This window comes from Sylvia atricapilla, chromosome 6 (genome assembly GCF_009819655.1).
Source record: "Sylvia atricapilla isolate bSylAtr1 chromosome 6, bSylAtr1.pri, whole genome shotgun sequence".
NCBI classification, from domain to species: Eukaryota; Metazoa; Chordata; class Aves; order Passeriformes; family Sylviidae; genus Sylvia; species Sylvia atricapilla.
The window spans coordinates 12,417,922-12,435,279 of NC_089145.1; the positions used below are offsets into that span (position 1 = coordinate 12,417,922).

General features: G+C 37.6%; 1 protein-coding gene across 1 annotated transcript in view; it reads left to right on the forward strand.

Annotated features, from left to right (window-relative positions):
* INSC (INSC spindle orientation adaptor protein) overlaps positions 1-17,358 on the forward strand; it is a 126,123-nt gene that overhangs the window by 74,725 nt on the left and 34,040 nt on the right. The window contains exon 7 of the mRNA XM_066320812.1: positions 5,014-5,139. Coding sequence (XP_066176909.1) covers positions 5,014-5,139 — 126 coding nt within the window. The remainder of the gene's footprint in view (positions 1-5,013; positions 5,140-17,358) is intronic.

Here is a 17,358-nt window from a genome sequence, read left to right on the forward strand (position 1 = left end):
TTTTTTTTTTTTTCTAAAGAGGACCATATTCCCCCAGTATGGTCCCCCATATTCCCCCAATCTTTAATTTAATAAAGGCCAATACCTGTGCAAGCAGCTTCAGTTGGATGGTCAGATTCAACAGCATTGCTTTAGTTGCAGTTGTCTTTGTGCCATCTGAGGTATTTTCACTCCATAATTTTGGGAACTTTTTTAGTATCTCTGCCGCTCCTAATAGTACCTTTTAAATATCAGCCATGTAAACGGAGAAAAACTTTACAATAGATCATGGTTGTGGCAGACCGTGCAGAAAAACAGCAAGACCTCTTCAGCTGTGTGTACAGGAGGTGTTAGAGATATTATTAAAGATGCAAATTAAGAAATAATTTGTTATTATTATTGTTATTATCCTTTTACAAAAGACTGATCATTGCAGTTGCAGTTACTTCTTTCAGTGTGTGTTCTCATTTACTGAGTAGTTGGTGCTAACTTTTGGTATAAATGAGTCATTCTGTCAAGATCCATGACGCTGGAAGTCCCTGCAGAGTTTGCACCTTCGAGGACACTTGGATCTTGAAAATGTGAGAAAGGTGGGACACGGTGTCTTGTTGAGGATAGAATAATCAGGGCATGCAGAAGGAGGAAAACCTCCTGCCCCCAGCTACTGCTTGTGGAGTGCTGTGCCAGTTCCTTGTCGTACTCAGAGGCAGGGTCAGACAGCAGCATTTAAGTACTTCTATATGCCTTTAGATGGATATTTACATCATAAAAGGTACTCCTCTATTCTGAAGAATGAGAATGAGCCAGATTCAGAAACCTGTTGTGGATTCTGTCAACAGCCTGAGAGGTTTGGCTTTTTTCTAAATTGGTATTTGAGCTCCACTCAGTGGTACCCAAAAACTATGTTAAAATGTTGATTATTGAGGAAGTGCAGAATTAACAAATTACAGAAAATTGGTCTTGGGCTTTTTACAATTTTACGACTTCCATAACAGTTTAATTTAGCAGAAGTGAAGTCTGACCTTCCATAAATCACTAAGCTAATATATTGCTAAAAAACTGGGTGTGTCACAGGTTTACAACTGAGGAAATGCATCCCCTTATGCAAAGACCCCTAAGTGGTGTTTGGCTGCCAAATTACAGCGGTGATTGCATCACCTGTCCTGTGCCTGAGTCTGCCCTGTGAACTGGGAAATGCATTTGTCCCGACTGACCATTATCCTTCACCCTCAGTTACCTGCATCAGTGACCAAGGGGGCAGAGGAACTGCAGCAGACCAGAATTTTAAATGGGTAAAAACCTCTGTTCAGACAAAGAAACTTAACAGCACTGAGCTTTGCTTGCTTTGGAGGTTAACTTGCACCTTCCCAAAAGATCCTAAAGTGAATAAAGCACGTTTTTATTTCTTGTTGGCAGACTTTGTGACATTTCCAGGTTTTTACCAGATAACACATGAAATGCTGCTTGTGCTGTAATTCAAGTTTCATTTGTGACAGGTTTCCAATCTCTGAAGCAGAAAGGAAGAGATGGGCACTCACTTTAGTTAGCTATGACAGTAAAAATTCAGGGTGATTTCAAAACAGAAGAGAAACAACGAAAAAATCTCGAACTGTTTTCAGTGAGGGTGAAAAAGGATTGAAGCCATGATAATATTTCAAAAGCTTTTATAGAATCCATAGTTCCCTCGAGAGCTGTGATAGTATCCTTGATAAAAACTAGCCAGAGAGATTGATTATTTGTTTACTGTGAAAGAGAAATTCACCAAATTTGTCCATGTAACCTTGAAATTTTACTCTCCATGACAAAGTGTGATCTTGTGGAACACTGCTGTTAGGTCTTTTCCTGTCCCAAGCTATAAGCTACAACTCTAAAGCACGCCAATCTTGGATGTGCAAAAAAAAGAACCAAGACAGTGTTGAAAAGCTTCAATATTACAGGAGCTGGTCTCTCACTTTACATTTTGGTAAGCATTCCAATCTTCTCTCTCCTCCTCCCCCATCCCCTGCTAATATTTTACAGAAATTAAAAAAGATTATCAAATGCTCCCCTCTAGGCTGAAGCATCCATCATAATTTTATTCCACCTATAGGCATTCTTTGACACTTTTTTTTTTAGCATGTAACTTTGTAATCTGCTGTGAAAAAATCATGTTGCTGACTCACCCTGGCAGCCAGTAGTAGTTCTCACCAGCTGTCAGAGACATAAAACCTGAGGTCTCTAACAAAAATGAGTAGTAGCATAGACAAACAAGAAAATTAGCATTACTTGAAGTAAATGGGTTATAAATAGATTTGGATTTGTGACAAGCAGAAGAATTGGAAAAATTTGTTTAAGAGTTGCAATAAATAGGTCATAGAGTGATAAAAAAATAGTATTTTTTTTAAAAAAATCATTTTACTGATTTTTTTTATTAGAGTCTAATTTTTTATTAGAGTCCAATACCAACTGTATTGAAGAGAGTGCCATGATAAAAGGCTTGTAAAAGAGAAAGGAATAAAAATGAAGATATTCATATCTCCTAACGACCCCCTTGAAGACTACTTGACTGTTGGAATTCCTTATGGCTGTACAGCAGATCACTTGCCCCAAGAAACTTCTAATGCATCCTCCATTACCTTCTTTAAATACCAGTTCCTTTTCTAGCAAGTATTTAGGATGAAGATCTCTTTGGAGATCATCTCTCAAGATAATTTTAAATGTTATCAAAGCCTTGATGAGCATTTACTGTGCTTTTTTGTCATTTCAGGCTGAAACTGCAAAATATTCCACCTTGGAATTAGATGCCTTTTTGTTTCCCTTCTTTATTCCCTCAATCTGTATAGTTTTGGTGGTTGTATTTCAGGTGATCTCATTACCTAAACCTCATCCTTCTGAACAGCATCCCACAAAATTGAATTCCTGTTGATCTAATATAGGAGAGAAGTAGGTCATCAAGGTGTAAAGCAAGTGTCCCTCTCTTCCTCTGAATGTTTACCCACTTGACCAATTTATGTACGTCCCTGTCAGATGGAATGGTTTGGGATCATTGCAAAAGATACAGGGGATGAATCTTGAACAAGGTGAATAAATTCAGAGAAATGCTCTGATCCCAGTGAGGGGGACTGCCTTTGACAAGCCATGGAATCAGGCTCAGTGTTTTCCACCTGTCCAATATTTCACTTAGAGATCTCTCAGTTCATTACTCATGGTCAATATTTTACAGCTTAGGAATGGCACAAAATAAAGAGTACAGATCTCCTCCTGACAAATGCAGTAATAAATCACTTTCTGTCCATCAAAGGCAAAATCAGGGCACCCATTTGGCATAGAAAAGGCTTAAAGCAAATAAGCCAACATCACTTGAGCATTACTAGATTTGTCCACAAACTTCTGCTTAATATGGCTAAAGCAGAGGATCAGATCATCCCTGATTCAATTGAACTGTGGGATTATTCAAATTGATAATGAAATTTAAGCAAAACCCCCCAACAAAAGAGTTACCTTTGGCTTGGGAATGACAGTACAACAACATTTTCCATATATTTTTGAGACACAATTTAATTACGGCTTGGATGAAATGTAAGTTTCTTTTTGTAGAAGGAAAAATATGACTGAAACTTCTTTTGGTAATGTACAGCCTCTTTTTAAATTTAAAGGCTCAGAAATATCTTTCTGCACTAGGCTATATATAGCAGTATTAGATATAAAATAACTGACACATGAACTCTTCTTACAATTTCAGAAATAAGTTTTACTCCTAACAAACTTCGGTGAACCTGTTGTCTTCACTGATGCCACAAATTCCATATACTTGTGCAAAGTCATGATCTAAAACTTCTATCTGTAAAATATGTTGAAGAGTTAATTTTGTCTAATTCTATATGACTTGGCATAATTTTTTTGTTAACTGAATGGAAGGTTTTGCTTCCTCTATTATTCTCCGCTGTATTCAAGCAGAACTAGTACAAAATAGAGAATTCTGAAAATGAGTAAAGTCTGAATTGTAGCCCAGAGGTTTTAAGCCAGTATAACCTGTTGAGCTTTCAAATAATGGTTGAGGAAAAAAATGGCTGAGGAAAAAAAAGATTATTCCTGTGGGTCTAAAAATATTTTAAAACAGAGTCTACTGAAACAGACTTAAAAAAAGGGTGTACTTTTCACTTGATCTATGATTTAAACTATTTTTAATTTACTGTTGTAATCTGAACATTTTAGTCTGAGATCTTTCATCTGTCATCAATAATTTATATCCTTTCATCTTCATCGTATGTCTGATTCTACGTCATAAAAGACATATGTGGTCTACCAGATAGCACAACATTTTGAAATGAAAAATAATTTAATCCCCACACACAAAGTGCAACATTGTTGGTATTTATTTATGTATTTACGTTTGTTGTATGAAATTTGCTAAAACGTATGTTTAAAACTTGTGTAGGAAATTAATTGAGGCTAGTTGCTCTAATATGTAGTGTCTTTGCCACTATAGTATTTAAAGGAAAACTTTTAGGAATGCAGATTTTCTTTATTAGAGGACGAAGATTTGGATTATATCTGTTTAGAATTCGACACCTATTTCCACCTTATTTTCAGTACCTCTTTAAACATGTGACCTTCCTCTTCATAATTTTAGCATTAAGTAAATTTTGTGTGGAGCTGGGAGATGTAGAGGAATGGGAAATATATGCTCACAAAAATCTATTTTATACTAATAATATGGTTGAAGGATCAGTTAAATATCACTCTAATTGCCACTTATTGATGGTTCTTTGTAATTTTTGCAGGAATGTCAGGTTAATTTAAACGGAGCTTGTAACTGGTAGAAGTCAATCACTTAAGCACACCTCCTACTGAGGCTGTATTACTTTTTCATCACTTAGTGTACAAGCATTAATCCACTTGAGTTCTCTGTGTGAGCTTAACATCCTCTTTGTTGGCGTTACGATAACAATTTTGGATAAACTACTAAAGTAATCTGCTCCCCATCCCAGTCTTGATTAAGTACTGAGGAAATGTCTAGGGCTGCTTTCCTGATTGCTGTTTTTCCCCCTGCAGGAAGGAGGTGTTGTTGCTCTCTTTAAGATCTGTCGCCAGGATTGTTTCAGGTGCCTTTATCCTCAGACCCTAAGAACGCTGGCATCAATTTGCTGTGTAGAGGAAGGGATGCACCAGCTGGAAAAGGTAGGCACTTCAGGATTCCTTACTGATTGTGTCAAAAAATAGAGAAGCCTTGTCTTTAATCTCTTCCACAAATTGATAATTTTGTGGTGTTTGATACTGTGTTCCTTGCTATGCTGATGACATCTTCAGTCTTCAAAAAATTAATCCCTGCAATAGCATTATCCTTGCACATAAAAACTTTATAAGAGGTGATGATCTTGTAAAACAGGTAAACATTTTAGTGATTATGTAAAAAAGGAGAACAAATTAGAGAAATTGTATTTTCTGGGCTCTCTAAAGTGTTTAGAAACCCCACTCTTTCAAATAGTCCTTAAAAGACAGAAGGCTTTATACCACTTTAAATCCTTTCCTGATGCTCTGATGGTGCTCCTGCTTGTGGCGGTGCTGCAGCTTGTGAGAGTTGTATTTGCACAGAAAGAAGTGGGGCAGATACAGTCATTTGTCAATCAAAAACTGTCTACTAATCAGCAGCAGCTTTCATAAAAGCCACTTTTATCTGTGATGGCCAACATCAAAACACTATCCAGATAAAATTATATCAACTTCTTAGGCTCTTTCTTTTCTCACATTCACTACATACTGCTATGTTTTGGAAAGTGAACATTTCTGGTCACTAAATCATGATCTCATCCTTTGTATTTCATAAAACAGTCATCTTCCTCAGCTGAATAATTGCCTCTTCAAGTTAATGATAAATGATTTCACTGCCTCTTTACGGTGACGTGTCTTGTAATTTACTGCCCCAAATTCAAGCAAACTGTGACAGAACACCTGCAGCAAAAAAGCAAGTCTCTGAGTTTACAGTAAATGAAGATGACTTAAATTTTTTTTGACATAATGCTGGTTCAGACTGACACCAGAATCAGTCTAAAAGGATCTTTCATTATGTCCACTATAATGGTGGAGTTAATAGAGTTAGAAATGAAAAAGATTGATTCAAGTCACTCGGTCCAATTCCTGGCAGCGTCAAGATGTGTTTAACGTGGCCCATACCAAAGCTGATGGAACAGGAGTCCCAGGAAAATCAAACACTCATAAGCTCATTTTTCTTTAATCTGCTTTAATGTTGGCCACAAGTAAAATTGTTTGGGGCAAACTTGATGGCGATCAGGATTGGAGCAGGGTTTAGGGGGTTTTTAACTGAAATCCCTCCCTTCAAGGGTTTTCAATTCTTAAAGCATCGTCTTTAAATATGAATAGGGGTTTTTTTCTTTCAAAATTTGAAGTACTCTTCCAAAGAACACAAAAGAGAGTTAAAAGTACTAGCAATCCTATAATTATAAAAATTATCATGGGACTTCTTATCTGGTGGCTTCTTTTATCCAATGAAGTATCCGCTGAATAATTTAATTTTTTCTAATATGAATATCATTATGCCACCTAGTGCATTAAAATATCAGTGCAATTTGAACTGGGTTTTTAATGACAGATACTTCATTTAAAAAACCCCCCAAACTTGGCTACCAAATAATTCAGATTAGGCAAATCAAGGTTAAAAAACAAAAACCCAAAAAAGATCCCTATGCAAACCCTCCCCCCTGTATTTCTCATTTTTCAATTAGATTGCACAGCCATTGCATTGTTGAAAACACTTAGAAGAAAGCAGCAAGAGCTATAATTTCCTGTGAAACACTTATCTGTGAGGTGAACTAAAAGGGGGTGGTACACTTTCTGCAGTAATTACAGTGCTTAACTACTAAAGACATCAGGGATATTGTTTATTTATCCAACGCTCTTTGATCTTGCCAATTCAGTGCTCATTTCTAAAGATGTAGAAAATTGCCTATTTTAATAAAAAACAGTTCTTTCAATTTTTTTGAACAATTCTTGCTCTTCCCAGCCACACATCTACAAATATATCACACAAGAAAAAGCTATTATCACCTTTTTTATCAGCTTGATAAATAAGCTGTTGTAAATGCAGTGATAAGGTAGTTGTTGCAATGATTAGTTTTTTCTCTTTTAGGTGAATCTAGTTGGTTCTGTGTACAATGATGTAAAATCAGTTGGTTAAAATGTGAGTTTGGAACAATTATTTCACTTGCAAGTACTTCACTGAATTTTGATAATATACTGGTACTCTTACTTTGTTGTACATTGAAGTGCAGGGCTCCAGGAACTCAAGAGTGACAAATTAGGCAATTAAAATAGAAAAATGGTGAAGAAATAGTCTCATTGTGTGCCTGAGGACTGCATAAATAGATGTTCTCTGTAAGCTGTGCTCAACAAGTGGTAATTTTGATGCTTCAAGCTGCTTGTAGGTATCTGGTTGTTTGATACACTTTAATTTTGTAATACACTGTGACAACAGCAGGTTTGAGATCATCATTTGGTCTGATCAGTCCTACTTCAGAGTGGAGTGGAGGGACCTGTAAAAGCAATCAGAACCTATAATTCCTACAGCTGTTTGTCCCTGTGCCTAAGAGAACTTTGTCATCTGTGTCTTGTGGCACTCAAACATTTTTAGGGGAAAGCTCACTCCACCAGAAAAGTTGGTTATTCTTGATCTAGGCATTCCAGGGTTTATACAGATAAAATAAGTAGTACTGGTAGTTTGGAACAGAGAAAATAGATAAAATCCCTAAACTCCCGACTGAAAGGAGTTTGTGAGAGCTGAGCATGACTGAAACTGAAGAATGATGTTAGTGCTGGATATGCAGACAAACCTGGTGGTGTGCCCTGCTCTGAGGTCTAGGACAGAAACACAGGGATGTAGTGCGAGATTGGCTCTCAAGACTTGTTGAGGGTTCTGGAGAGAAGAATATCTGAACCTTCATGAATGTGTTTTGCAAACTTAATTCACCTCAGTGTAGCAAGGAGAGTTGGAGGCATAGAGTTGGGATAGATTATTTTGTGTATTAAGTGACACTTAAAGTTCAGAAAAAATGTAAAAAATTGTGATCTTGGTGACGTATGTCCAGAAAATCGCATTAGGAATAACTGTAGTTCAAGTAATGTTTTTGTTATGAAGACACACACAAAATCTAACAGATGTGGTCTTTAACATGGAGAAACCTTACCTGGAAATGGGATTTGTTTGAATAGCTTCTTTTTTTTTTTTTTTCTAGAGCAATTCTTCAGGCCTTATCCCTCTGAACATACATTAGGTCCTTGTTTTGCAGAGCTGTCTGAACAAAGTGTTTCCCATACATTTGGTGACATGCAGCCTCTTTAAATTCTAAGAACTGTGGCAGTTTCTCTGCTTCGGGGCTGTCTGTACAAAAGTTGGTGGTGGTGGTAGTAAAAGGTACAACTTTCCTAGTTTTGCCCTACCGAAGCTCAGTTGTGTGGTTTTTCACTGAGACTTCTGTGGCAATAAACTTCCTGCTGCAATAAAAGAACTGCAGAGCTGGTTCAGGAATAAATAGCAAACAGTGCAATGTACTGCATTTTTTTACTGTGCATGTGAGATGTTATCCCATTAAAAAATGCCGCTTAGGTGGGACCTAGATCAAGGGTCAACTGCCACAAAAACAGGATGATTATACAAACAGCAAGCTGCCTAAATTTTAACAGTGTGCTGAGTGTGGTTACTTACATTATTTAAACTATTCCAGAAAGCAAGACACCTGGAATCAGCTCATCAAGAGGAGATAATCCAGAGATACTGGCAACAACAGCTGTTACTTTCATTAGTAAAACCTTTTTAACAAATGACACAGCTTTTATCACTGTGCTTTACGCAAAATTGCCCAGGAATAGATTACAAATTACTTTGAATCCTTCATTTAAAGCACACTAAATCAAATTATCTCTGGAAGAAGAAAGGTAAAGAAAGTATGAAGTATACATTATTTGCAGCTGGGAAATTATATGAATTTTACAAAGACTTCTAAAATATGAGTGATATAAAAATCTATTACTCACTGTGAACCCAGTCTGAGTCTTAAAATAACCACATTCTTATACACAGTAATAACTTCTGCATGATGGTAATGCAATCTGTCCATGATACAGCAGAAAAAACAAACTATTCTGGAGAATCAAGCAAGATGTATATTATAGAACTTCCTACTACAACTTATTCATAGTTTTTGGGTGAATGTGTGTTGATTAATTAATTCAGCTCTAACCACTTTGAACTTTCAGTTTCAAACATTGCCCTCAGTTAAAATCACAGAGTAACTTTGTCTGAGGTGAAGCCTCAGCTACTAAAACCACTGAAGTCCACGTGACTGTAAGGTGAGACAGAAACAAGAACTCTATATTAGGAAGAAACTCCTCACTGTGAGAGGCGTAGAGCACCAGGACAGGTTGCCCAGAGAACTGTGGATGTTCCATCCCTGGAGGTGTTCAAGGCCAGACTGGATGAGGCTTTGAGCAGCCTGGCCTAATGGAAGATGACTCTGGCTGTGGCAGGGGTTTTAGAAATAGATGATCTTTAGGATCCCTTCCAACTCAAACTATTTTATAAAATATGGAAAGGGCTTTGATTATGAGAGGTTGGATGGTATGAAGGTAAAGTCACTAATTCGAAAGCTGAATGTAAAAGTCAGCTGGTGGCCAAAGGATTTCATTGTCACAGCATGAGAATGCTCCACACTCGTGAATGCTTTAATTTTCATTGTACCTGGAAGTAACTATGTACAGTGCAAGAGATGGAAAATTTCCCCATTCTGAACGAACTATATAGATGCTTTCATAGTTCATTTCCAAATGCAAAATGTCAAGGGATGTTATTATTAATACACTTCAAGAAAAGGTATGTGAGTTTGCCAGTTTAGGTAGAGAAACCCTTAGGTTTCTTCATTTAAAAGCATGACTGCAGGTTTTTTGTTTCTTTTAAGAGATGTTAAGTTTTCTGAGAAACAAGGAAATGTTAGTTTTTATTATGGCAATGGGGGCTTATTTACAGCACTTCCAACAATGAGAAAATTTCAGCAAGTGCATATCTCTGCCTCAGCCTGTTAGCCCTTATTACTGCTCAGGGAAAAGCTTTGTGTTAGTGTTCCTTGGCTTCCTAGATCAAAAATTCTCATGGCCAATTTTAGTAGTTTCAGAACAAGGATTAGATGGTCTCAAAGGTGAAAAAAATTACATAGTTATTTTATCCTAAAATGAGTTGAGTTCAAGAACTCCAAGTGATTAAGATTTTTTAAAAATATTTTCAAGATGGCCACAATTTTCTAAGTTTTGTTTTAATACATAGAGAGTCAAAATTCAAGTTATTCTCTTTCCTGAATAAGACGGGATAAAGCTGGGTAATAACAAAGGACAGGATTCTTAGAAGGTATTAGAAGGTGTCAAGCAGCCCTTCTCTTGTCTCCTTCCTGCAAAACCAGGCAACATGCAGCGTTACAACCCTTTCTGAATTTTTCATAGGTTGAGTTGGCAAACACATTCTTAATGCTGTTTTGTAAAGAGGAATACCATTCTTTTATATTCCCTAAAGCAGTGCTTGTTTACAGGAGAAACTTGTGAAGCTTCATGGTTGGGAAGAGCCCAGAAACTTACTTTCTGCTCAAAACCACAGAGCACTGTCTTGTGTGCTGAAAACATGTGAAATTATTTAGGTGGAAAAGGTTCAAGTGATGCATTGCTTTTACAGCCCTTTGGCTGGAGAATTAACTCTTCTGGTCTGCATAATTCACTTCTTTTCATCCTGGAATGCTCTTTTGGCTTGTCTTCCACAGCTGTTTGTAGCCAGGCTTTGAAATCATCCTTATGAAGTTACAAACAGTAAGCAGGGATGGATAAAGAGGTTTCTGAATTTTGAGAGAGAAAGACAACCTTTTAAAAGACTATTTCTAGCAACTTTTGACACACAGAGCACAGCATAGAGAAAGTTGGTGGCGCTGGAAGCTGGGAATGGTGTCTCATTGCTGTCAGTGAGTAATTGTGGAAGTCACATGAGAATGAAGAGCAATGAGAAAGAAGTATAAGTCAAACTTAAGGAATAGCAGGAGGGACAACATATTGAAGCTGCTTTTCACATAGGCTTTTAGATAACCAGGCATATCTCTTTCAGTAGCTGAGTTTGTGGTACAATTAGATAATGTAAAGTTCTACGCTTGCAGCTCTTTAATTTACTGGACACTTCTTATGAGTAAGGCTGTTTAATTAATTGGCAGTGAAAAATGTGCTGTGTTTGGCAAATTACATTTCTGTCAAAGCCCCTGCAAGATTCATTAAATCATATCTGAGAGTGCAGGGGCTGCCCTTCCTCAAGTGCTCCATGTGTAATAGGTGGTTCAAGTTTTACCTCTGACTACACAGCTATGTACACAAAATTAGTAAATGTAACCTCTTTCAGCACTTTCCCAGGCAATAGCAGCAAGACTTCTTGGGTCACTGCAGAATCTGACCACCTTGCATGCAACAGGCTGCAGTTCTAAGGCGAAATAAGGAAGTCATGGAAGTGATATCTGTGAATACTGAAAAACAGTGTGAAAAGAGGTTTAAAAAACCCCATCCCTCCCCCCCAAACCTCACAACAACAACAACAAAAGAAAAAACCCCAAAGCAACTGGGAGCCAATCTCTGAAGTAGCATTTGATTTGTTGAAAACCTTCTGCCGGTTACACAGCAGATTAAAATTTGTTCACTTTATGGTTGTACCCAGTTCATCATGCAAAAAGGAAAACAAGGAGGTTTTTTCAGACCTTATTCAAGAGAATTGAATAAAAACAGACAAGTTGGTTCAGGATTATGGTACATTGCCAGATCTCCATAAGAAAAAAGTACATACAAACTTCTTTGGCTGAGGTCATGGCCATTATGTCAACTCTGTTAAAATGACTAATGAAATTAGAGTGGTTGTGTTGTTGTCCTGATGCTCTAAAGAGATATGTATCTTTTGCTCTGATAAAAAAATATTAGCTCTCCTTACAAACTTGGCTTCACTTAAATATTATAGATTTTAAAAGAGGGACAAAGGAACCAGCAAGTGTAGCACTAAAGATAAACATTTTGATAATATTGGTGAAGGAGGACAATGTGAGACTTGGCAAAGCAGTTGGTGAATACCTGCTTTGGGCTTTGAAGGACACAGATTCTACTGTTTATCAGTAGATCCTCGTTTAGATATCTGGCCTTGCTCAGATTCTGCAAGCATATAAATGTGCACTCAGCCTTAAACATCTGAGTAAGTTAATTGGAAAAACAAGAGAACCACTCCTGCTAAAAATGTCAGCAGACGTGCACATCTGTTGGTCTCTTCATGACCGAGATTTCTGATGGCAATAAATTTCATTAAGTAAATATTAATTTGTTGACTACTGAACACAGTGCTGTGGCACAAAGGAAAATTTTAGAGTTAAATCAAATAGGTGAAAGACTTTTGATAAACTTTGTCTGCCTTTTCAATGGAGTCCAGCATGCAATCTATGAGTTGACATAATAATGGATAGATTTGTATGTCTGTTCAAAGTGAGCTGTCTTCTAACCCAACTATGAATACTTAAAGTCCTTTCTTGGTAGTGTGAGTCCTTCCACATTACCCACGGATTTAAGCTTTGTGAGGTTTGTCCTGCACTTAAAGTGGTATATTGCTTAAGCATGGATTTGTGATAATGTGTCCACTTGCAAAAATTTCATAGCAGTCAAAGCAGCCCTGTTTTATTGGGGTTTTTTCATGTTTCAGTAAGACCTGATCAGAGGAAGGCATTGCAGTGACATTCAGGTATTATCACTGAAGTGCTTGAAGTAAATCTTGCCACGGTTATACTTTTTTCACAGCTCCAGAGCAATGTTCAGGAAGTGAGAGCTGATAGGATGAGGTTTACTTTGGCATTTGGTTTCCATTCAGGATGTAGTTGCTGAAGGAGGAGCAACCACTCTTATGATCTAACCCTCAGCTCTGCCTTTTCATACACCTCGATTTTATTAATTGAGATGCAGGAGAGACTCTACCATTCTTTTTTTTTTTTTTTTTTTCCTTGTTCTAAAAAGATAAATTTCATTGAAATAGGTTTTAAAAGCTGAAAAGGAAAGCCCCCAGGCTATGCCAGGTTACAGAGGTGTACACTTCAAATGGCAAGATCAACTTGGAGCAGTGCCTGTGGGTTGCTATCCCCTCCAACTTCATTTTGGAAATTTGGACTGGTGCCAGGTTACTGCTCTGCACTTGTTTGGCTCCCATATAATTTACACATGGTTTTTGCAGTCAGTTCTGTTAGTATTTTATGCTATCTATTGATTTTATATTTTGCTAAGTATTTTATATCAAGCACTCCAAATAGCTCTAGATTTATGTTTCAAAAGTCAGGATGTTAAGAGAATTTTATAAATGAAAAATAATTTGGAAATTGCCAGATGATGATTTTTCTGTAACAATTTAAAGTGTTACCTGAAGTGATAACAGTGATCAGGGCAGCGAATGATCCACGAATGACGTCCGAAGGAACAGAAGCCAGCACATCAAATAACAGGTGGGTTTTCCCTACCTAATAATAATAATAATCATCATCTATCAAGCAAATTTAATTTTAAGATGAAAGAAACAGCTTACTCAGCTCCTAAACTGAAGGCAGAGATTAATGAGAATCAATTGAAGCATTTAAAAAGAGTGCAAGCAGAGAGCTATTTTGGACCTCAAATATTCCCCTTGTCCCTGACAGAGGCAGAAAACTGGAAAGAGATGGCCTTACAGAAAGGCCTATCAGATGAGTAACTTTGATAATCCTCTTCTCCTCACTCAGCAGGAACCTGTTGCATCTCATATTTGCATTTATAGGCAGGTGTAAACACATGTACTGAGTGTGTTTAGGTTGCACTTTCTAGGTAACTTAGCTGTAGTCATGATAAAGGAGAGGCAGGAGTGAAAATCCTTGTAAAAGGAGACAAATACAAGCAGATAGTTCCCCTCTATAAAATCTCTGCTAATAAGTCATGCTGATCCAACCAATCCATCCTGCTATGGGTTTTATGACTCAGTATTGTGGATGAACTTCCTGGATCATAGGAAAGTCCAAAGAGTTTACTGCTCAGAGCTTCCCTTTCTAGTTTGGCTGATCCTTGAGCTCACCTAAAACCTCACTGCTTTCTGAGACTTTTGCAGGAAGGAGAGCAGGTACCTTCCTGCAGAGATCTGGTAACATGTCAGGGATTTAAATGCCTCTGGAGCCTGAGTATTCACTACCATCATTATTTTTCCTTCTAATCTTTCTCTCATATTTATTTTCCTACCTTAATTAACTATCACTATTAGAGTTTTCTACTGCTCCATATAGTTTCTTGTGTATCTATTTCTGCTTGCATAACACCGATTTTCAAAAATGTTAATATACATTTAATTTTGAAGGGCTGAATCCTCAGATGCAAATTACCAAAAAAGCAAAAGGATAAAATCCTTTCTTCATTCATCTAACTGCAGCTATGGGATTCCTTACTAATATAAAATTAGACTTACAGAAGTACTGAATGGCCAAAACTCTCAAAAATAGAGAATGATTTCTCCTGGTTCCAGGTGATTTATGACATTCTTTAGGTCATGCCAGTTGGAAACAAATAGGTCTGTATGTTCATAAATGAGCTGATCTCAGTCATACATGAGGGTAACGTGATGGAGGCTGCTAGACAAAGTGACTGGCTGACTTGGTCTGGAAATAGATATCAGTCATGTATTGGGGTTGCAGGATTGTGAGAGCACTACAGAAATTTGGTTTTCATCACCAGAGCATCCATATTCTGAATCAACTTCTCATTTTGACCACTTCCTTATGCTTGCTTTTTGGTAGTAGTTCAAGCTAGAAAAAAAACATAGAAACCTCAGCTTATGTTCAGCTTACAACCTGGCTCTTTTCCAAAACCACTTTTGCCATTCTTATACTCCCATGAGTGCTTCTACCCGTCCTCCAGTTAGCTTGGTGCTAACAAGCCCTTGCATCACAGCACTTCCCCGAGTTCACACTTAGGCAGGGAGGCTCTAAGATTCCTGCTGTGACTCAATTCAGTGCAGCTATAAGCTGGGAATCTTTTCTAGCTGCAGATACTAAGGGACCTTTGCAAGTTGGGTCCAAGAAGGGCTCCCAAAATGCAAACAATCTGGATATTGTTATTGAGAAGGGAATCCATGAGTTTGGATTTTGCAATTTTTTATTTTATTTAGTTGCTTGTGGTTTTTGTTTGGTTTCAAGCAATGTTTGCCAAAATTACAGTCAAAATATTTGGTCAAACCCTCCTTCCTCGTCTCCATCTACCTATGACTGCAAGAGAGTCAGAAAATTCTTTAGAAAATAGGGAAAAATACGTGCAGGAAACTTTTACAATACCAGCTTTGGCCAGTTCTAGCCCTAGCCACTATTAAACATTTTACCAGTAGGTTTGCTTGGTTTAAATGAGTGCTAAGCAGTTTAACTTTCCCACTCAAAACAGCATTATAGAAACAAAAAACTCCCTCAGGGTTTTCCTGGTGGTCATATTCTGACTCTGCTACATGGGCCAAACTATCCCTCAGTGGAGCTGACTGTTTTTCACAGAGGTTGTAAAAATGAGAGAGAGGAAATCAAATCCAGTGTAATCCAGCTGGGTAATTAGATGAAGCCTGGTATCCTTTTCTTGTGATGTACATTTGAGGTTCAGGGCTGGCATTAGTCAGGTGAAGTGTCTTGCATGTGCTCCTAACAAACCAAAGGAAGTTAACTGTGAGATTTTTCTTACTTTAGGTTTGTAATGAGCTCAGAGCTACCACGTGGCTTAACTGAAGCTCACCCATGATATCTAGGAGTCTCCCTGTGTCTCTTAAAATAAGGCAAGGTTAAACAATAATTAATGGCAGATGATGTAGAGATGTGTTTGTGTGTCACTTGTAAGGGGATTTTTTTGCTTAGGCTTGTTTGCAGGAAACCACTTAGGTCTGGCACACTGCCTGATTTACTCTAAAACTTTCATGTTTCATAAAGCGTCTTTGAGAACACTTAAAGAGCTGTTGGAAAAACAACCTCTTCTGGTAAAGATAATAATCCCGTTAGATAAACATCTAACAACATTGCTTGTATATTTACCTGACCTGTACCTTTCTTGTCTTGCCTATCATTAAGTTCCCAGACAGTAGCTCTTTCACAGACTGTTCCTTCCCTTGCCAGTACTGTCTTGAGCTGTTTCTTTTTGAGAGCTTTCAATTTGTTCCTTTGCAGTCCCTGGGAATAGATGAGCAACTTTTGTATGGATCAGGGCATACTCATATGATCCTTGTCTGACAAGGATCTTCAGCTGAGATGAAGAGGAAATCCTTGTGGGACCAGCAAGTTGAATTAAGAAGACAGAAGCCTTTCCAGCTTTTGTAGGAGCTCATCTTTGTCACTTTGTTCTCACAAAGGAGGCGTGGAAAAGTTTTCACAGTAACTTAAATTAGCCAAGGAGTAGTCCTGCCTGACCAACCTAATGCCTCTGTGGTGGAGTGATTACACTAGTGGACGAGGGAAGATCCACTGATATAATTTATCTGTATTAGTGCCTTATCTTCTGTAAGGCTTTTGACAGGATGTCCTCGTACTGAAAATCCTGTCACACTGGACATGTGTGCATTTCCTTTATACTTCATCTGTAACTGACAGATAACCTTATTTTACTGTCACCATGGTTTATTTGAAGCTAACAGTTAGTTTCAAGCTCAAGAAAATAAAATTGAAGGAAGACATTGGTCCAAATATGGGCTCCTGAGGGCCCTCACTCATCACTGCTCTCCATCTGGACACTGAGCAGTTGACTACTACTTTCTGGTTGTGACAATCCAGCCAATGCATCATCCAACAAACAGTCTGTGTCTAATCCCAAGCCAGCTGGTGTAACCAATGTTTCTAGCTTCTGTTGTGTCTCCATTATGACACATTTGTGTGTCTCTGCTATAGTCTAAATGTCTTCTTGTCTTTGTTTAAAAATAGGCTTAGCTGGATTGCAAAAAAAAAAAAAAATGGGCATTTCTGGCATGAATATTTCAGAAAATTGGATTTGGAAGAGAGGCTCAAGTTTTCACTTACATACATCCCATGGAGACTTGTTGACAATCAACAGGGAATGTTATATCTGTCACTGAAGTTGACTTTTTCTATTCAGTGTGCCATGAAATCCTATGATGTCATTACTACATTGGTATCTGACAATAGAGCAGAAACTTTCTTATCAGTTTTACTAGTCCCTAGAATGCTATTCTTAGTTACAACAGAGAGGTCAATATACCAGCTACAGGTGCTCCCTCTGTCCCTCAGGATTTTGTATTCTTTCCTCCCACATACATGTACATCCATATTTTGTAAAGAGACAAGCATTTTCTATGTGTAT